We start from the raw sequence: 19,656 nt of genomic DNA, 5'->3' as shown, positions 1-19,656 counted from the left end.
CCAACCGCTGTCGTACTTTGCCACAGTGTGCTTCAAACTGTCTAAAAATGTCAAACTTATACAAAATGTTGACATCACTAAAAATGGTTAATATAATTAAATATGTATTTTTATCAATAAACAATGCAAAATTAATTGGTTTCGTCATTTAAAAAAAGTAAAATGTCTTCAAAAATTGTTTCATTGATAATTGTAATATTGATGCAGATGTTCAAAATATGAGCATCTTTGTTTTTTTTAGTAAACTTTATTCACATTCTCCATCATATATGACAAAAGTATCTATATACAATATTTTTATAAATCCATTTACATTTTTTGCAACAAAAAATGCTTCGGAATATTCAAAAAGTCTCTGAACGCATATTTTACAAAAAAATAATAGTGTTGTCCAATTTGAAGATTTCAATTAGTTAATTAACATTCAACTATAATTTTTGTATACAGTTATTTAAGAAATTTATTTGCTATTAAAAAAAGAAATTTTGCTCGAAAGCTCTTCGGTACATTTAAAATTTGCATACATTTATTATATGAAGTACACATTTTACTATTATATAATTATGTATCTATAAGATTAAGTATGTTCAAACATTTAGGGGCACATATGCGAAAATTTTATTTTATTTTTTTACATTCAATTGATACATACTTGTATAATATGTATAAGGCTGGTTTACAGACTTTCAATACCGAAATTTCTGATTCGCTTTTAAACACAACATTCACTTATACTAATTACTCCAATATGAATACAAAATAGTTTATTATATATTTCATTTAATTATTAAAAAAATATTTAATAAATAAGTTTTCATTTGGTATATGAAAATGGCAACTTCAGAAGATTATTATTTGGTTACGCCGTTATTGTTTTCCAATTTTTTGTATGACATGAGGACTAGATTAGGAACCATATTTGTACATTTGCTAATTTCAGTACCATTTAAAAAGTGCAAAAGAATATTTAGAATAAACTATTTAATAAGTACATACGCTACGAACTAAAGAAAAATACTGCATAACAAAAACAAAACTAAACAAATACTTAAAAATATTAAGAGAATAAACGCGTAACATAAAATATGTGGAACACAACAAATTTGACTGGTAAAACTTACAAATCTATTTGCTTATTATTAAACGAAAAAAATAACGGTTGTGCGCATACATCTATTTATACATTTTCACTAGCAAACACGCTACATCGCTCTCGTCGAACTCCATCTCCTCAGCATAGGCGTCCAACTCGAGAATTTCGAAGTTCTCCGCTGCCAATTTGAAAGCCTCGCTCAATGTCGCACCACTTGCCGAAGACGCCACCGAGTTGCCAGCAGTACACTCCTCCAGCTCTGCGTTGCCAGCAGCGCGGCATTCTTGCGCACCACCACCAGCAACTTTGTCAGGCACAATGTCGTCTCTCCGCAATGCTTGCGCGCCAAGCACCAAAGCGGCCGCATCATTTTCAATCATACCGCACACACCGTCCGCTTGCTCTTCTTCCCCTTCCTCCTCCAAGTCCGTGTCGGACTAGCTGCTACTTGTCGGCGTTTGCAGACCATTCACTTTGCCGGGAAAGTGGCACATGCAGGCCGGCGTCGGATTATGCGCAGCGTTTGAGTCCAACTTCTTCGTTAACGTCTTCCAATAATCTATCTGCGCATTCAACAGGTCAATCTTCCTTTCGCGCTCCTTTATCGCCAGCGACATGAGGTAGTCATTGTTGCGATTGTTTGCGTTGTGTGTGCCACCGATGCCGCTGCTGCTACCACTGCTGCTGTTGCTGTGATTGTGCAAGCCGCCACCACCGTTGCCGCCATGACCATGCCCATTGTGATGGTGATGATTGTGACCGTGGCCGTGGCCGTGGCTGCTCTTCTGGAGGCCGGCGAAGCCAGCGTTCGCGTTCAAGCTCATTAACAGCTGATTTGTACTATTGATAAGATTGTTGTTGCTATTGCTATTAGCGGCGTGCGTGGCGCGTTGCAGTTGCGGTAATGGCGGCTCTGCCGGATGCACCGCACTCAAGCCAAGGCCGTTGAGTAACAACTGCTGTGCTGCTTGCTGCTCGGGGCTCACCTGGTGGCGCGTGCTGGGTGCATGGCGATCACCGTTATGTGCGCCATGACCATTTCCGCTGTTGTTATTACCGTTATTACTGCTGTTTGGTATATTCAGCGCAGAATTACTGCCGCCATTCTGCAGAGCCTTGAGATTCGCCAAACTGCCAATGCTGCCGACGCGTATGCCGCCAACATTTTGTATTGTCACTTCAGGTTGTTGTGAGGAATTTTGCTGCTGATGCGGTCCATTTGAGTTGAAGGAGGCGCGTTGTGACGCATGCGCCGATTGTACAGGCGTAGAATGACGCAAATCAGTAGCGAAGATCTCATCATCTTCTTCCTCTAAACAAACCTCGGGTATATCTTTGGAACTCAGACAGTCACCATCGTCATCGTCCATATCCTCAGGCGCCTGTGATTGATCATTATCGCTGATGTCCTCCGATTTAATGACAATTACATCGGGGTCCATGCCATCGTAGCCGAGCGAGGCTAGTTGTGGGAACGGATTCTAATGCAAATCATAGAAGAGAAGCAGATTAGAAGAGAGTAAATAAAATCAGTACGAAATTTGTAGTGAAAACAGAAACCGAGAAAACGAATTAATTACGTGCCTAAATATAATTTTTATTTTTGTATGAAAATTGCGGCGACATTCTCCTTCTGCCGCTCATCATTTTATCGCTCGTGCCCAGTTGCCGATTCTAATCTGTACTGCGCGTAAACCACACTTGTTATCAATCACACCCCAAAGCCCACCCCAACAAACAGCGCCTACTAACCGCTCCGGCAACAACAATTGCGCACCTCACCTCGATTTGTGATTACTACCCCTGCGTCACAATTGGGCATACGAGCATCCAATAGGTATGCTATCTTTTTCAACTCACCTTTGAGTCATCGTAGTCATCGTCGTATTTGTGCTGTCGATTACTGCCGTAGCCGCCATTCCCTATGCCGCTGCCGCCGTTCGGCGACATCTGTTCGGATATGTATTGTGCGACGGACTCCTGTTGTGATAGCGTATTCAGCAGATCCATGAATGTGCGATTGCCTTTGCCTTCGCCACAGAGATCCTTCTTCAGCAGCAATTTCATGTTTTTATAGAGCTGACGTAATTGCTTGGAGGAGCGCTGATGATAGACGCGCGCATTGAACTCCTTTGCTATTTGGCGCCACACTTCGTCCTTCTTCCGATTCGACTCGGCGTCGGTGCGCTTATTCTCGATGACATCCTTGTATTGAGCGGCGAAGCCCAGCACCATGTTGCGCTCCCGTTGCGTGTAGCGGGGAGTCTTCTCCATCTTCATGCGCTTTTTGTGAGACGTTTTGAAGCTGCCGCACAGCAATCGTGTATATATATGAAACGATACAACAAGGAAATGTGTACACAATAAGATTTGTAGGAATATTGCACGAAGCTTAAGTTTAATTAAATAACTGATAGAAGCGGTCTGCCCTACGTCGGCACGAACCGCACAGCGCACTGCGTGTGTTGAGCTGTGAGCAAAGTAAAACGGACTGGTTGGTTAGACTCGGCCCAGAGCGCGAGTGGCTGACTGATAGCCGCCTGACGATAAAAACCGTGAAAACACACACATACCAAAGTCGTCGCTGTATGAGTGCGTGCGTTCGCATTAGCTGTCGTTGCGTTCTTGAGCGCTTTTTCGCCTTTTTGTTATTATTAATTAATAAGCATTTGACAAAACTCAGCCAAAGCAGGGCGCAGCGCGCGCACTCAGCTACTCAATCAGCCCCAAACCAACAGGCAAACCAAGCGGCCACACGGCTAGGAAATTGTTTCGAGCTCAACGAACGCAACGTCGGCTAGCATAGTCACACTCACACATACACAAAAGTAGAGAATACGTTTTGTTAACGGTAAGATATCGTCTGACGCGACAATGATAACGATTTTCGTTTAATGATAAGCTCACACGGTATCGGGCGAGCTGAAGCTTAGTCTCTGGTCTATGGCGCAGCGCCATATCTCCAAAATACATTACGCTATCTCAGGGCTGACTGTACACGTTTGTTTACTTGTATTGCAGAACCTTTATAGGTAGTCCGTCAGGAGTTTAACGTAATGACTGTAAAATTAGGTAGCATGTTCAAGGAGTTTTTTTAACCCGGCTCCAATACGGTTTTCATTTAAAGCTCGATAAGCAATCCGAAAACAATCACGGTTAATTAACTTAATAAAATGCAAAACGTCAGAAGACCCGTCAAGGCGACCTTAAAAATTTGTCTTATGAAAGCTGCTATAAAAGCTCATGGCAGTATAGACGATAAAAGCTGTTAAAAAAAATGTATACGCACATTTTTGTACGCTTATCAGGGTAAATATTATAAACCCAGAAAGAAATGTTGGAGACCTTATAAAGTATCAGAAGAGCGAAGCAATCAAGACCTAATATGGAATGCTTGTTTAATTGACAACATAACCTCACGAAATTCGGTAAAGATTATTGTCCAAGGCAACGCTTCAATTTCAATTGAACGGATTGTTCAAATTTAGCAACTATAGCATACAGCCGCCATACAAACTGAGCGATCAAAATCAAGAAAATTATTTTCATACCCTTTTATGATATAAGAAAAATACCTGTAAAGGGTATTATAGTTTCGGTGCAGCCGAAGTTAACGTTATCAATTTCAAATAAAACTGAAACTGAGGAGTTTAGTTTACGGGTTTGTTTTTAATATTGGCTAGTCGAAAAAGTCTTTTCGTATTTTGTCAATAGATCGTAGAACCGTTGTAGTCGTATATAGTGGGCGACCAAAATGCTACATATTTTTTCTTTATTTATTAGTAGAAATATAACAAAAAAATATAAGTTGAAGTTTGATTAGAAATACGAAAAAACTTTTTCGACTACCCAATATTAACTGCTTCTAATTGCTCAAAGCTAAGTTTGGACATAAAGAAAGCCTTTCATATCATATAAATACCTGTCTCTATTGGCATATACGGTTTAATAGGAATACGAATAATTTGAATGCACGCCTGTGTGTGTGGACGAGCACTTAACCCCATCCTGGCACAAGCGAACAATCGTGCGGTGGAAAAGGCACCTGATAAAGACACTCGTGCATACATATTTGCAATTCGTCGAATATCTAATCACCAAATTGTAAATCTACTTAGGCATACACTTACACACATACAGGTACACACAGATACTATATATAGAGCAGCTTTAATGTTTATGCCTTCGAGCAGAATTCAAGTTAAACCATATTAATCATTAGCGAATCGCTGGAAAAATTAACAGTGTGCCAAAAACTACGCAATTGATTATTGCTGGACGCGACGTAGGTGTGCGGGGAGCTGTTAAACCATTACAAACCGAACTTTTGTCTAAGCAAAGCTGACAATGGCGAGCTTAATGCCACATGTGAAACAAAGCATTTATTAGCATGCACCTAGACTTGAGCGAGTATGAGTATCATATATGTATATGTACACATACATACATATAATTACATATAATAATAAAATATAGCGAGCATTTCAATGTAAGCAGCGCTTCAAGTCCAGTTTGAGACATGACAATAAAGCAAATAGTAGAATTTATTGTCGGGCTGTGTGTGTGTCTGTGTGTAAACAATGCGCACCGACTGTGTGTTTAAGATTGCAACACTGGAATGGGGGGCTTAAATAGGTCAACAAATAGTAGACAGACCACGCGGCAGGCTAGCAGACAGTGCAGTCCGTGCAGGAAGTCCGAACTACACGAGCGCCATACGTGCTTGAGCCCTACTCCATACAACCTGCCTGCCGAGGGTGGCTGACATTACGGAGTGGCAAGTGTGAGAAGACAAACATACCTGTTGTTGTCGCCGTCGCCGTCGCGGAAAAATCTATTAAATTAGGCTATATCAACTGATAGCGCGCAAGCTGAAGCCAGCTGAGTCAGAGCTGCAAAGTGAATTTTATATTTATTATGGCACACATAAACACTCGCTTTCATAATTACAAGTATTTGTGCACCTAAGTATCGCTTTATTTGTCTGCCTGCAGAAGCGTAGCAGTGGAGTGGCGGCAAACAAACACTCAGTCCACGTCGTCAAAGTTTAAGATAAGATTGAAGCGCACACTGATAAGCCCGATAGTCGGTTCTAAAAGTAAATGATGTGGCATTGAGGTGCACACTCAAACATGCCTAGGTACCTGTATGTATGTATAGTCCAAATATATGTACGCATTAGTTTCATCAAGTGTACCGAGCAGGTGAAGTGATACTTAACGGTATACATATGTACGCTGTGTGGTAGTGCCATGAGTAAGTGGGGATTTATAGAGAAAGACAACTACTTTTACGTCATAAGAAAGCAGATCACGACTGTAGAGCTTTCGGTGAGCAGTAGTTGAACAATATTCGGCAAGAAATATAATTGCTTTTGGCTGTGTTGTGCCATAACCTCACATTTGATGATATAGGTCCTTAACCACTTCCGTACGAGCGTCGACGACCACAGATAAAACAAGCTTTCAGTGTTTCAAGGCTTATCTCATCACAGATCTATCGGCGATCTATCGTCGAACGAGTATAAGAAAGGTTTTTTCCTTATCAGGTTAATTTGAAGCGACAGAACTTTAAACCCACGATCACCAATAGAAACACAGTGTATAGGTTAGGTCGCAAAAGTGGCTCAAACAGCGCGTTTACAATATGAAAGGTGAGTCGTAAAGATAAAGGAATGTCTTTTAACTTGATTGGCCTTAAATTATCTAGTGAACAAATAAGACATCTACGCAGAATTTAAGTTCGTAATAATGAGAGTTGAGGAGTTATATCGATCGATGATCGATTTTTTGTTTTTGCTTATTTCGAATGTACATACAGGGTTTGATATGATCAAGCAAGCTTACCCAGATGCTTTAGCAAGAAGCACCGGGCCTTTTTGGAGGGCCGGGAAGAAGTCGCTGATGAAGACCGTGCTGGGAGACCTGTGCGCAAAGTTTTGAACTCGACTAAGTATTCGTTTAATTGCCCAGATTTATCAAAATATCAAACAATGGGTCAATCGGGTCGGACAAGACATCGCAGCCGGTTGGAAGTTGAATCACGATAACGCCCCGCCTCACACCGCCTCTCTTGTGAATAGCTACCCAACCAAGGCCGCCATCCCAACGCTTCCGCAGCCACTCTACAGCCCAGATGTGGCCCACCGGACTTTTCTTTGTTTCCTTGCCTGAAAAGGCCGATGAAAAGCAAGCATTTTGAGACGACAGAGGTGATCCAAGCAGCATGCACCTCGGCTCTCAAGGTTAATCCGGTGAATGCCTTCCGTGACGCCTTCAATGCTTGGAAATCGCGCTGGCAGGGCTGCTAATAATCTATTGTAATAATACTTTTTTTGGGTAATTGGTTTTCAGAAAATATTTAAAATCTTCCTCACCACCAGACAGCCTTCTTTGAAGCTCATCCTGGAGATCTGTTACAGGATCACGGGAACTTTTCAAAATTAATCACCGTTTATTGAAGCACATTAAATTTTAAAAAATCGTATTTCATTTATTGATTTATTTATTAAAAAAAAACAAAAAATGCAATTTCTGAGATTTGCAAGTGGGTATAACCTAAACCCCTTAAGCGTTTTCGATTCGACCGATTTTCTATCCCTAAAAAGAACGCTTCTGAGCGCCTATTTCACCACATTACAACTTCTTTCGGTTTCAGTAAACATTTAATAAATTAGGTATCAAGATAGTGCAATGCAAGAACAACAATAAGCAAAGCACTGACTCGACAATTACAAAAATAATGCAAACAAATAAGTTCTTTATCTTGTTTTGAGGACTTGTTTTGTGTTATTTTATAAGCTTTTCTTTTCTAATGAACAAATACACACGCACACACACACATGCCCAATCCTTGGCTAAGTGTTCGGTAAATATGAATTATAACAGTTAAGTGGCGTATGTGAGCATGTGTTGTGTTTCGAAACGATACGAGTTCAAACGCATGGCTTTGACGATGAGCCACAATTGCACCAACACAGCCAAAGGAACTATCACACACACACACACACCACACACGCAAGTACAGCTATTTGCAGTCATATGCAAGGTGTGTATTACCTGTAAAGTCATGCACACACAGGTGAATCTGCTGATAAGAGCCTGATAACAGTTCTGATTTCCCCGCGCACAGCGCCAACAACACTCTGTTGCTGCGTACACTCTCGCTGTGGCGCAAGCATTGAGCCGCAGCCAAAGCACTCAAGCCTCTGTTCTGCGCTATTTCTCCATCTACATACGGTATATATGTACATGTACATAAATACATACATACATGTATGATATTATATACAAATACTTATGTGCATATACGGATTTTTGCCTTGGCATGTCTGCAGATAGCGGTTAAAGCGTCGCCGTCGAAGTTTACCATGAGTATCGCCCTTTAAAGCTGATTGTGACATAAAGCCAAAAGTAGAAAGAGCACAAAAATGTATTGCTTCATTATATAAAACGATTTTAATCTATCGAAGTGGGAACGATATCTTATTTACCAATTTTTAATTTTTTTTATTGGAAATCTGGCTGCCGGAAATACCACGAATAGCTTTAGGCTCGATTGATGTGACATGGATTATGCAATAGGGATCCGATCCGAACAATATGTTCGAAGTTTGTAGCATTGTCACGTCAAATTTCTTTAAGATATCTTGTCAAATAAAAAAGTTTTTCATACAAGAACGTGATTTTGATCGGTCAGTTTCTATGGCGGCTATATGATATAGTGGTCCGATATAAAATATTTACTCGGAGATTATAGCATTGCCTTGGGAAATATTCCGTGCCAAATTTGGTGAAGATATCTCGTCAAATAAACAAGTTTTTCATACAAGGGCAGTAGCTTGAGCGATCAGTTAGTTCCGACAAAGGAACTGAGCTCATTACGCTGATCTTTCCGAAAGGCAATGAAATAACCTTTCAGTGATTACTTAATACAAATAGCATGTACGTAAATCAATACAAATGCACATTTCTATACGAATGAATATAATATAATCCTATATGAGTATATAAATGCATATACATATACATATATCTAATTTAATTGTATTTACAGTGTTTATATAAAATGCTTTGCTGACTCAAAATAATTTTCCAAGCGGAAACACGAGCGATTCCAATACTCTTAGTACCAAGAAATCAGCTCAGCCAACACACTCATACATACACATGGATGCAGCTATAACATTTTTTCCGAATAAATATACTAAGAAAAGCGCTTCATAAAGCTACATTAATACGCCTCAATGTACATATATACATATGTATGTACATACATACATAAATAGTGTGTATGTAGTAGATGGCGACGGGAAAATGAGAAATTTATTTTTGGCCAAGCCAAAATCATAAACAAGAAAAGCCAAAGTGAGCAAAAAGGATGGAAGAGCTCGAATTTCTTTTTCAGTTAATATGTTTGTATGTAAACATGTGTGTATGCTTTGAAATATCGATCAACGCGATCTGAGCGGCTACACGGTAAGACGAAGAGCGCTTAGTGGCAAGCAGGCAGTGGAGATTTAAAAATAAACCAATCGTTCTCCACAAATTTGAAAAGAAAGACTGCTTAATTTTATACCAAAAATACTCAATATTAAATGAAATTTATATAAAATTTGTTTAGCTAAATATTTTTTTGTTTTACTATATATTTGTTTATATTTCCAATGTGAAAAAAATAAAAAAACAAATTATTTTGTTGAGCTAAATAGTATTAAAAACAGCGATGTGGGTAGGGTTTATCAATTTCCCTTTAATTTATTTTCACAAAAAAAGTAATAATTTGAAGCTTCAAAAATGCTTCTTGAATGAGTGAAGCTTCAATGGCCGATATATGTACATACCTACATACATACAGACTATGTACAATTGGAAATCATTTAATATATTATATATAAGCTCCCATCACACAACTTTTAACAGAAATAAAAAAAAACAGAAAATGTATGCAAAACAACTCAAATGAAAGAAATTTCCCTTTAATAAATTATTTCTTTCCCTCCCAAAATATCCTCAAAAGAAATGATTTTTTGAAGCCTCTAAAGCAGGCTCCCCTTAAATCAAGATCAGCACTTAAGCAGCAAAGGTGGCAGCATCAAAAAACAGCCAGCGCTGGTTATTTATAGTAAGACGATCAACATTAGAATTTGTCGCGCAGCGTTGAAACACGACACACTTAAGAGCAGAGTCTTGCAGCGAAATTTCTTTAAAGAAAGTAGTGGAGAATTATTAAAGAAAGTACACAGCCTTAAATGTTAAACGCCGCTTGCCAAAAATTCACCCAAAATTGAACATACCTGAAATTGCAAGGTAGAGCTTTGAACTGTACTATACTACAAAGCGTCCAAACATTTACTTCTAACCACTCCCCCAACTTGTAATGGCACTGCACAGCCAACCGCCAATAACAAAACCGTATTTTCGTATTGAATTTGTGGCTCCCTTTTGTTGATCAACACGCGTATACGCAACCAATAAGCCAAATTAAACAAACGATCAGCGCACAGCGACGATCTAACGAGCGGTCGCGTGAGTGTATGCGTGCGAGTGCGCACGCGATGGTGAACAAGTGAACGAAGCAAGGCAGCTGATCGGTCAAACAAACAAGCAACCAGCCAACCTACCAACTGAACCGAACGTACACACAAACAAACAAACGCACAAACGAGCGATGCGACACAGAAGCCACTAACGCTTTAAACCTTGGACTAAAATTAAATCGAAATGAATTCACGCCAAGATGTGGCGGCCAAGAAGTTCAAGCGAAAGCGGGCACGAAGGCACGTTCGCTTTAAAGAGCAGCGAGAGCGAGCGCATACTCTTGCAAGCGAGCAGGCGTATAATGTCTGCGAGAGGGATTTCGTTTAGCTCGTGTGCGCGCCGTTTGTTGAGTGTGTGTGTGTGTGTGTGGGTAGGCCGAGTTGGCCAAAAGCTGTGCATTATTACGTCTTCGTATAAGCAGGCCACAAGGCGAATGGGGAAAATGGAAAAGTCCGCAGAAAGTCGTTGTTATGCCAAATGCCGCGTAAGAATGCAACGCGCGCGTTCATTTGTGGCTGTGTATGTGCGCACACATACGCGTCAAATTGCGTCACGTATAGCTTTTATTTATTTTCATATCCGCCAAAAGGCAGCAAGTCATCACTTGGTTGCCTGTTTGAGATCGTTGTTATGCCACTTACCTCTATGGTACGGCGGAATGACACCAATACTATGGCTGCTGTGACAACACGTTGAACTAATGTCAGTTGTAAATACTCGGCCGATCGATCGCTTCAATCGTTTTGATCACTTTCGGTAGCCTGATCAGCGGAACTCACTGGGCTTCCTTCAAATCTATATGCATGTATGTATCTTTCTTCTTTCCGAATGCGCGGATTCAGTGGCACTTCACTGGTTCGACTTGCCTCGGCGTGCTGTGCTGCGTTCTGCGCTACTTCCACCTCGCCGTTTACGACAACTAGAGACGCGTGCACAGCGTTCAAAGACAGAACACAGACTAGCCAAGAGTTGTGCTCGTACAAAGACGATGTTTGAATTCTATTTTTAATTAAAAAATTTGTTTCACCAACAAATCGCGGCAAAGGAATACAATATTTGAATTACGTTAATGTGGGCGAGCACCATCAACTGGCGGTAAAGCGGGCGAGGGCGGCTCGTTGCGCTACTCTGCACTGCTCTGTGTTCAGGTCAGCCAAAAGAACTGCTTAGTTTACTTTGTGCTTTTGATTGGTGTTTTTTTTATTATTTACTTTGTTTTTGTAGTTTTGAAATTTAGAATTCTAAGTGAAAACACGGCGCCGAGGCACAAGCAATCGACGCGTCGGGATACGAGCGAACACTGAAATAGAAAGATGAACTCAAATTGGCGCTGAGCGTAGGAAATTGGCTGCGCTTGATTGGGAACAATGCTTATTTACAAATGGCGTAGAATTTTTAGATTGAAAAACTTTTCTGTATCTCAGTTGAAGCTACATAAGGCAACCAGAGCGTACAATTCTATTTATAAAGGGTACATAAGAAGAATGATCGCACGTATATCGGTAAAACACGAATTCGAATAATAATTAGTATCACCGATTCAAATAGCAAAAGCGAGACTCGAATGCCAACTAAGAAATGCTAGGATATATAGCGCTTAATTGTTCAAAAACGAATTAATCCATCGGGGATAACCAAAGGATCGTGGCATGGCTTAGCGATCGTTGGTGTATTAGTTTCGTAGCTTAGAAAGCTCCAACTGCCTGAGTTATGAGCCAATTGTGTTAAAATTGTCCTTAAATTTGTCTGCTTAAATAAGCAAAATTGTTGCTAGACCACAGTTACATAATCAAACTTAAATAACTATAGTTGGTTCTATGTGAATTCAAAGAGTACGTTAATTGACTCATCTTAGTTGCTTATTAGTACAGTTTATGGGGTCAGGACTATATAGATGATGGCTCATCAAATAGATGTTTTGAGTGCTCAAAAATGCAGTTGTTTCAGTCGATGTGTGAGAGCTAGCATTGTCGTGGTAAAAAGTGATCCGTCTTCGGCGGTTGGTTTCTCTCATTTCTTGAAAGACAACTGCCAAACAAAGGGTTGTAAACCACTCTGAATTTATAGATCTGCGTAGTTCCAGTGGTACGCCTGCGTGCCCAGTTTTTCCAAAAAAACAAGCAGCCATTTGCTTGGATGTGCTTAGTGCGCGAACAACTTTTGAAACACCCATACAGTCGACTGCTGTTTTCTTTCAAGCTCAAACGCGTAAATCCACGATTCATGACCTGTGACGACGTGTTTCGAAGCGCCGCATTTCTCTCGCCCAATCGACACGAGCCTTTTTTTGAGCGTTTACCATAGTTGTCACAATATTACGATAGGTCACATGAGACGATCTTGCAATGTCAGTGTACGCACAGCATCAAGAGTTTTCGGAACAACAACTGATTTTGGGCGACCTTTCCGAAATTCGTCTTGGAGTGTTCTAAAACCTCGATTGAATTCACCATATAACTGGACATTAATGTAGCTTCATCACCAATAATTTCATTAAACTTATTTTTGAACTCTTTATGATCAAAAGTTGTAAAAAAAGAATGGCGTAAAAACGTTCGCGACTTAATTCCATTTTTTGGTCGAAAAGAATATTTTAAGTTACAGCAAACAATTTAAAGTATATTTAAGATAATTTTAAACAAAAAAATTAAACCTCTTTTCAGAGAACTCCTCCGGAGATCGGCTATGCGATCAAGAGAAACCAAAATTTTCCAAAATAAATCAAAAATGACCAAAGTTTATTAAATTTTTATATTTAAAGTGGATAATATAATCCTCAAATACGCCAGTAATTATTGACAAATGTAGTGAGGACCAGAGAATGGCATTAATCGTTGACAAAAAGCAAATAGATCGCTTAACAGGTTACATGGATTGCACGTGTTCAAAAATATGTTGTAGTTTTAGTGATGCAGCCTTGAAACGTTGTGCGCATGCGGTCAGCTATATAACCACTTAAAACTTTTAAGTTTTTCTCGAAACTGTGTTTTCAAAGCGGGTTCTCAAGATTTGTCGCGAACTAGAGCGACTGTTATTAATGAAATTTTACTTCGAGCTATAATTTATAAGGACTTGAACGAAGGAGTTTTTCTTTGTTCATTACAATGATTTAAAAAAAAACCTCGAGAAAGATTCATATTTGAACAGTCTGCCAAAAATAGCATTTTCGATTTTTTGTTTTTCCTTCGTCCAAAAGCAAAATCAAGCTTTTAATTAAAATGCGTATTTTATCTTTTTTATTTTTGATGATCATGTAAGAGGTTCTGCCTACTCGAAAGCACCTTTTTCCGAGGAACTGCCGGAACTTGCATCTTAATGGCCTTGTTTTCAATATTTTCCTTTAAAAATACCTCAAAATCTTTGTAAAATATGTACATATCTTTGGTAAAATAAAAAGTTGAATAAAGTATTTAATTTTTTACATTAAAAAAAAAATATTATTGAAAATGGGCCGTTTTTTGCACGAGGAACCCCATTTAACGCCCTAAAAGAGTACAAGGTGCATTAAGTATATTACCTATATTTGTGTACAGACTTCTTATCGATTTCAAACAAAAAAAAAATTGTAATTTTGTTACAAACAGACGAATTTCGAAAAATTTATATTATTTATATGCACGTACAGATCTTTAGACATATGCATGTATTTACAAATATTTGGGTATAGGAAATGTTCACTTGTATGTGAACGCCTTTGTAATGTGTGTCATTAAAAGCGAAGAATAAATATCGAAAGCATTTCATTTCAAGACCAAATGGCCCCACATACGAGCATTACTTAGGACAGCGATGTGACTCAGCGTCCAAGCGATCGACTGGCTGTCGGGCTGACCCACTCACCAGCGACTTCTACTACATATGTATGTATGTATATGCCTAACTTCGAGACAGCGTATGCCAAAACAAAAACAATGTGCCATCAAGCGCGAGAGAGCGGAAGAGTACAGGCGCAAAAAATATTGCCGAAGAGCGTGTACGGTTGCTAATCTCGGACTAAAAATAGCAAGAGATTTTGAAATATTTACAAAAACGAAAATGCTTGCTTAAAGAAAAACATGCGTTCATAAATTCATTTCGTTGCATAGGTGTTACATCAAGTGATATTAGAAATTCGGCAATCGCCAGCAGCAGCAGATAATGTCAGCAAGCAGGGAGAGGCGTGCGAGCCGAGTTTTTCAAAATGTTTAGCATTTTTTGTGAAACACCTCTAGCCACCAAGTAGCATTGAACTGCGTTTTGTCTAGATGTTATTTTAAGATCAGTTCAATTACCTCCCGAAGACATATGCCTAAACTGTTGACTGCCACCATAAGCCCACACTACGGCAGTCTTGTAAACAACGACGAAAGTAAAGTGCACGAAACACGACTCTAGGAAGCCATAAATAAATCTGAACTCATCTCAGCACTTGACGCAGAGACGAGCCAACGCACTGCGGCGCAAAGACGACGGGGTAGAGCCCTGAGTTTTCACTCCAGCAACGCGTCGGGCAAAAGGAATAAGCGCAGCGCGACCAACAGCACACTTCTACCATATTCAAGCGTAAAACATTTAATTGCACGCAGACAGAGCCCATTGAGTGTGTGTATGTGTAATTAGCCTGCCACGTAGAGTCGACTACGTGTCTTTGATACCCTAGGTTGAAGCAGTGATCAGCACGAGCAACATATTGTGTAAGTGAGAACTTTCGACTAGGAACACACACACACATACAAAATGTGCGCATAAAATATTTACGAAATTCACACACAGCCAAACCTTGATCGTTCCACTGAAGACACGATCAGCATTGCGATCCTAAGGCATACACACAAGCAGCATCACACAGACACATAACGGCTCGTAAAACAGCGCGCACAAGTGCATTTCTGGAGCTGAGCGCCTGAAGAATACGAACTCTGAGCGTTTATTTTTAAAACGCGCATAAAATATACAAATATACGAATGCAGCGGCAATAGTTGTAATAGCCGAGCAGCAACAATTGCAATGGGTATAATATGAAATCTCCGATTTTCGGCAATAAAAGCAAGAGTGGCGTCCATACTCACCGGCGCAGAGGCAGCTCGTGCCACTAGCCAAATTGAAGGCAGAGATCGAGGCTGAGTATTATTGCAATATATTAGTGAGTGAAGAGTGCTCTCGCCACTGCAAATGTCGATGCTGCAAATTGACTACAAGGGGAAATATGGTATATATTGGGTAGTCGAAAAAGTATTTTTGCATTTTGCCAATAGATGTCGTTGCAGTCGTATAAATATAAAAAAAAGGTGAAGTTTGATTAGAAATACGAAAAGACTTTTTCGACTACCCAATATATTATAAGCAGGTTTGATTTGGTTTCGGATTTGAAATTAAAAATATATGACATCCTTAGAGCTGTTTTCTCAATGTCGGGTTAGAACCATTTTTTTAAACGGGATTTAAATGACAGATGGCTGCCAATCAAACGTTGAAAAAACGGTTCTTAGCCGTTTTAGCTTTGAAATAGTATTTTCGAAACCAAAAACAGTTTACAAATATGTTTTGGTTACGCAAAATTTTTGATATTCACTTTCGTACATACAGGGTTTGTCCGGAAAGTAATAGGACTGATTTTCTTCCGCCGCGACTGAATCCGGCTGGATTCGGTAGAGGGGGTTCCTAGCTAACGAACGAGCGGTTGGTCACATGTCTCCGAGAACCTGGAGAGTCGGGACAAAAATTTTCGCGTGACGTGTTTCTGTAAGCGGGGCAAGCCGAAAATGCAGCGTTCGTTAGGGCGATTAAATTCTAACTCGGTAAATCTACGAAAGAGACGTTTGATATGATCAAGTGGGCTTTCGGTGGCACCAGGCCTTTTTGGAGGGCCGGGAAGGGGTCGCCAACGCTTCCGCAACCGCTCCACAGCCCAGATGTGGCCACCGGACTTTTTTTCGTTTCCTTGCCTGAGACCGATGAAAGGCAATCATTTTGAGACGACAGAGGGGAGCAGTCCTCGCCTCTCCGTGACGTATTCAATGCTTGGAAATCGCGTTGACAGCGCTGCATCGACGCAGAAGGAGCCTATTTTGAAAGTTTTTAAAGAATTGTAACGATTTCTTCAATGAATTGTTTTTAATCGACTCAATCCTATTCCGGACAAACTCTGTACTCTGTATGCTATAGTAATGCGACCTGAACAATTTCTTTTGACTAAAGCCTCAGGCAATAACCCGTTTTTTACTGGTCCGCTATCGCTGGTTCCCATCTTTCCTTTTGTGTGTTACAAACTTCCTGGCAAATTTAATATACCCTGTCAAAGATAAAATTACATAGTATGCCATTCACATGGCTCTGAGCCCGCTAATTACATTACATCGTCTCTTACATTTCTCCGCCGTCCTTACTTCTAAAACGAACCGGACAATGCGCAACTAAACGTCAGTAAGTCACCAGATATTTGTGTTCGGTTTGACCGCAGTCGCTCAGTCAGTTGATACTTTTGAAACTAATCGATAGCAATTTAATGCCGTGCGAGGACATAAAAAAAATATAAAAGGCGCCCAAGTGAGGGTTGGAGTGTGGGTGGTGCTGAGACATGACGTGGAAAGAACTCAGTTTCATAACAATCCAATCGGTGCAAGGTACAAGCAGCCAATGCCGCTAGAAGTCGAAATAAAGCAAAAACAAAAGCCGAAACAGAACAACCACAAGGATAAACGGTGACAAAGCCGAAGTAAAAAGCCAACGAAACCATGGAGTAACAGCAAAGCTGTGGCTGACAAACCAAGCTACGAATCAAAGCGAATTTTCATAAATGATGTCTTGGCCCAAAAGAAGGAGACATATTGGAAGGTGCAAAGCGGTGGAAATAGGCAAAATCAGATAACTGAACACAGTAGGCAGATACAAAATCGAAGCGACCGCGAATATGTGCAAGCGAACTTCGAAAGCAACAGTCGGCTTGTGGTGACAATCCACATGTATGTTTATATGTGTATGTGTTGCATTGAGTACAAAGCAGTCATCAAATCACAAAGGCGCGCGAAAGGACTCTAAAGCGTCATTTGAGGCGCAGCGCTGATACCAGCTAAAACTGGAACATAAGGTAGGGGGCAATGGAGACAGCTTTTGTCGCGGCGACTTATACATATGTATGTACATACATGCATACAGTGTGTGACAATAGACAAGTTGATGTCATAATCGAGAAAATAAAACACAATGTGCCATTAAAATGCGCGCTTGGCATAGGCACAGACAGACAGACAAACAGTTTGGATGACGACAGGACATTGAGCGCTGGTAGCCCACTTCGATATAGCGCCAACACGTAAAAAAAACACGCTAACAGAAAACGAGGAGTGGCCGAAGCGCTAATACGAGCACGAAATCGGCACCAGAATTTCGGTTTCAGAAGTCGGGCACAAGCCTGCCAACAAACCACACAGCCAACCTACGCGGCTGGGAGGCAAGCAGCCTTCTTTGCTGGGCGCGTCATAAGACACGTTTTAGACGCCGAGTGCAGTGAAAATATGGAACCCAACTTAGTTGGGGAGCGCACACACGCTATGCGGTGTATTACGGTTTACGGGCAGTTCTGTGGGGTGGCGTTGGTAGCGGTGGTGGGTCTTATGCAAAGCCGAGCTGTGTCTCTACAGCAGGGGGTTAGTAGTTGTGCATGAGTGTGACGATGCTGGGCTTGTTAACGGCGTCGTAGTTTAATGTTCGGTTTACTGTGGCTGACGATAAAAGAGAGACAAAGAGAGTAAGAGCGTAAAAATGAACTGAAGGCAGACTTAGAAAGGGCGCATTGAACGCTGAGCGACGCTCCCCTACGAACAGTATACCAAAGCTGTTACCTGAAGTGCAACTGTGTGTGTGCGTGTCATAGAAAAAGTGTAACTTTAGGCGCTAGCAACAAATAAGAAAGCCAACAATAACTTTCATATGAAAGTAATGAGTTTCTGCAGGAAATCGATTGAGCAGCACAATATGGCGTAAAATCCTGTTTAAAGTCAGGTTAGCAAATCTTAATTAAGTTAATAGAAAACTAAATTAATGAGAAGGAGTCAAAAATTAAATAAATTTTTAATTAATTATAAATATATGTAGGTGTGTATGTGCCTCAAACTCATAGATTTCTGGGTGGTGTAAGTCGGACACATATGTATGTAATTCGGAACGGGTTATTAAGCCGAATATGCAAATATTCAGCTGCACGATTTCAAAATCAAGTTGTTCACATATCAAAAGCCAAAGCAAACAAGGACATTTATTTATTATGCATTTAATTCTTCCAATTTTTAATAACAAATAACACTCACCAGTTGTAACAGTTTAATTGTTCTGCACAATATTTCCTCTTCCTTTAGTAGTTTACCACTACCGTTATAGTATTTTGTCACATCAAATGCCTGTAAAAGCGTTGGTCTATGCTTGTGGTGTCTTACTTTTCAGCTTGTTATTGTGGCTATGTTTATTTGGCCCGTTGATGATGAAATATTTATCCAAACGCCTTACCAGCGTATGGAGCTTAACGCGCACACAAAATTACAAACACGTTCGCTATTTTCAAAATGCTGCTTTAACAGCCCGGCACTAATATTGCTAATATTATATTATACTTATTGAACTGCACACTGTGAGCACAACAACACAACTGCTATGGCCGCTGTGAATCCTAAGTTACTGCTCCTCTGTTCCAATTGTTTAGCTCACGCTTTGGTTTGTGTCTGCACGTCAAGTTATTCTATTTTTGGCTTAGCTTTTCACGTCGCCGTCACAGCCACTCTCAACCCCAATCACTGCCACGCTTGAAACGAATAAACTCGAACTCGGTTTTGTTTTATCGGTGACAGTTGAACGCTTGCTTACTGCACGTATGTTCAAAACCAGCCCACCACCCTTTAAGTTACTTTAATAATGTTTTTGTAATAGTTGTTGTTGGTTTTGTAATATGTCAAGTTCGGTTAGATGCGTTTTATTTGGTTTTGATTTTTTCAACCCCCAGTTGGCTTGTCAACGTACAGATGTCATCCTCAAATATCACAATGAGACCTAGA

General features: G+C 40.2%; 1 protein-coding gene across 3 annotated transcripts; it reads right to left on the bottom strand.

Annotated features, from left to right (window-relative positions):
- Window positions 1-494: 494 nt before the first annotated feature.
- On the bottom strand, window positions 495-19,483 carry LOC120774103 (homeobox protein 2). Of its 3 annotated transcripts, none has more exons than XM_040103457.1 (3): window positions 18,919-19,483; window positions 2,954-3,398; window positions 495-2,574 (listed from the first exon to the last, which is right to left on the bottom strand). In XM_040103457.1, exons 2-3 carry the CDS (start codon window positions 3,371-3,373, stop codon window positions 1,531-1,533), a joined length of 1,464 nt encoding a protein of 487 aa, XP_039959391.1. In that variant the 5' UTR covers window positions 3,374-3,398; window positions 18,919-19,483; the 3' UTR covers window positions 495-1,530. The 3 variants fall into 3 exon arrangements, with proteins under 3 accessions (XP_039959391.1, XP_039959392.1, XP_039959393.1); XM_040103458.1 differs by lacking the exon at window positions 18,919-19,483 and adding an exon at window positions 11,274-11,594; XM_040103459.1 differs by lacking the exon at window positions 18,919-19,483 and adding an exon at window positions 10,389-10,552.
- Between the last annotated feature and the right edge of the window lie 173 nt (window positions 19,484-19,656).

This window comes from Bactrocera tryoni, chromosome 4 (assembly GCF_016617805.1).
Source record: "Bactrocera tryoni isolate S06 chromosome 4, CSIRO_BtryS06_freeze2, whole genome shotgun sequence".
NCBI lineage: Eukaryota > Metazoa > Arthropoda > Insecta > Diptera > Tephritidae > Bactrocera > Bactrocera tryoni.
This window is presented reverse-complemented; position numbering and strand designations above follow the sequence as displayed.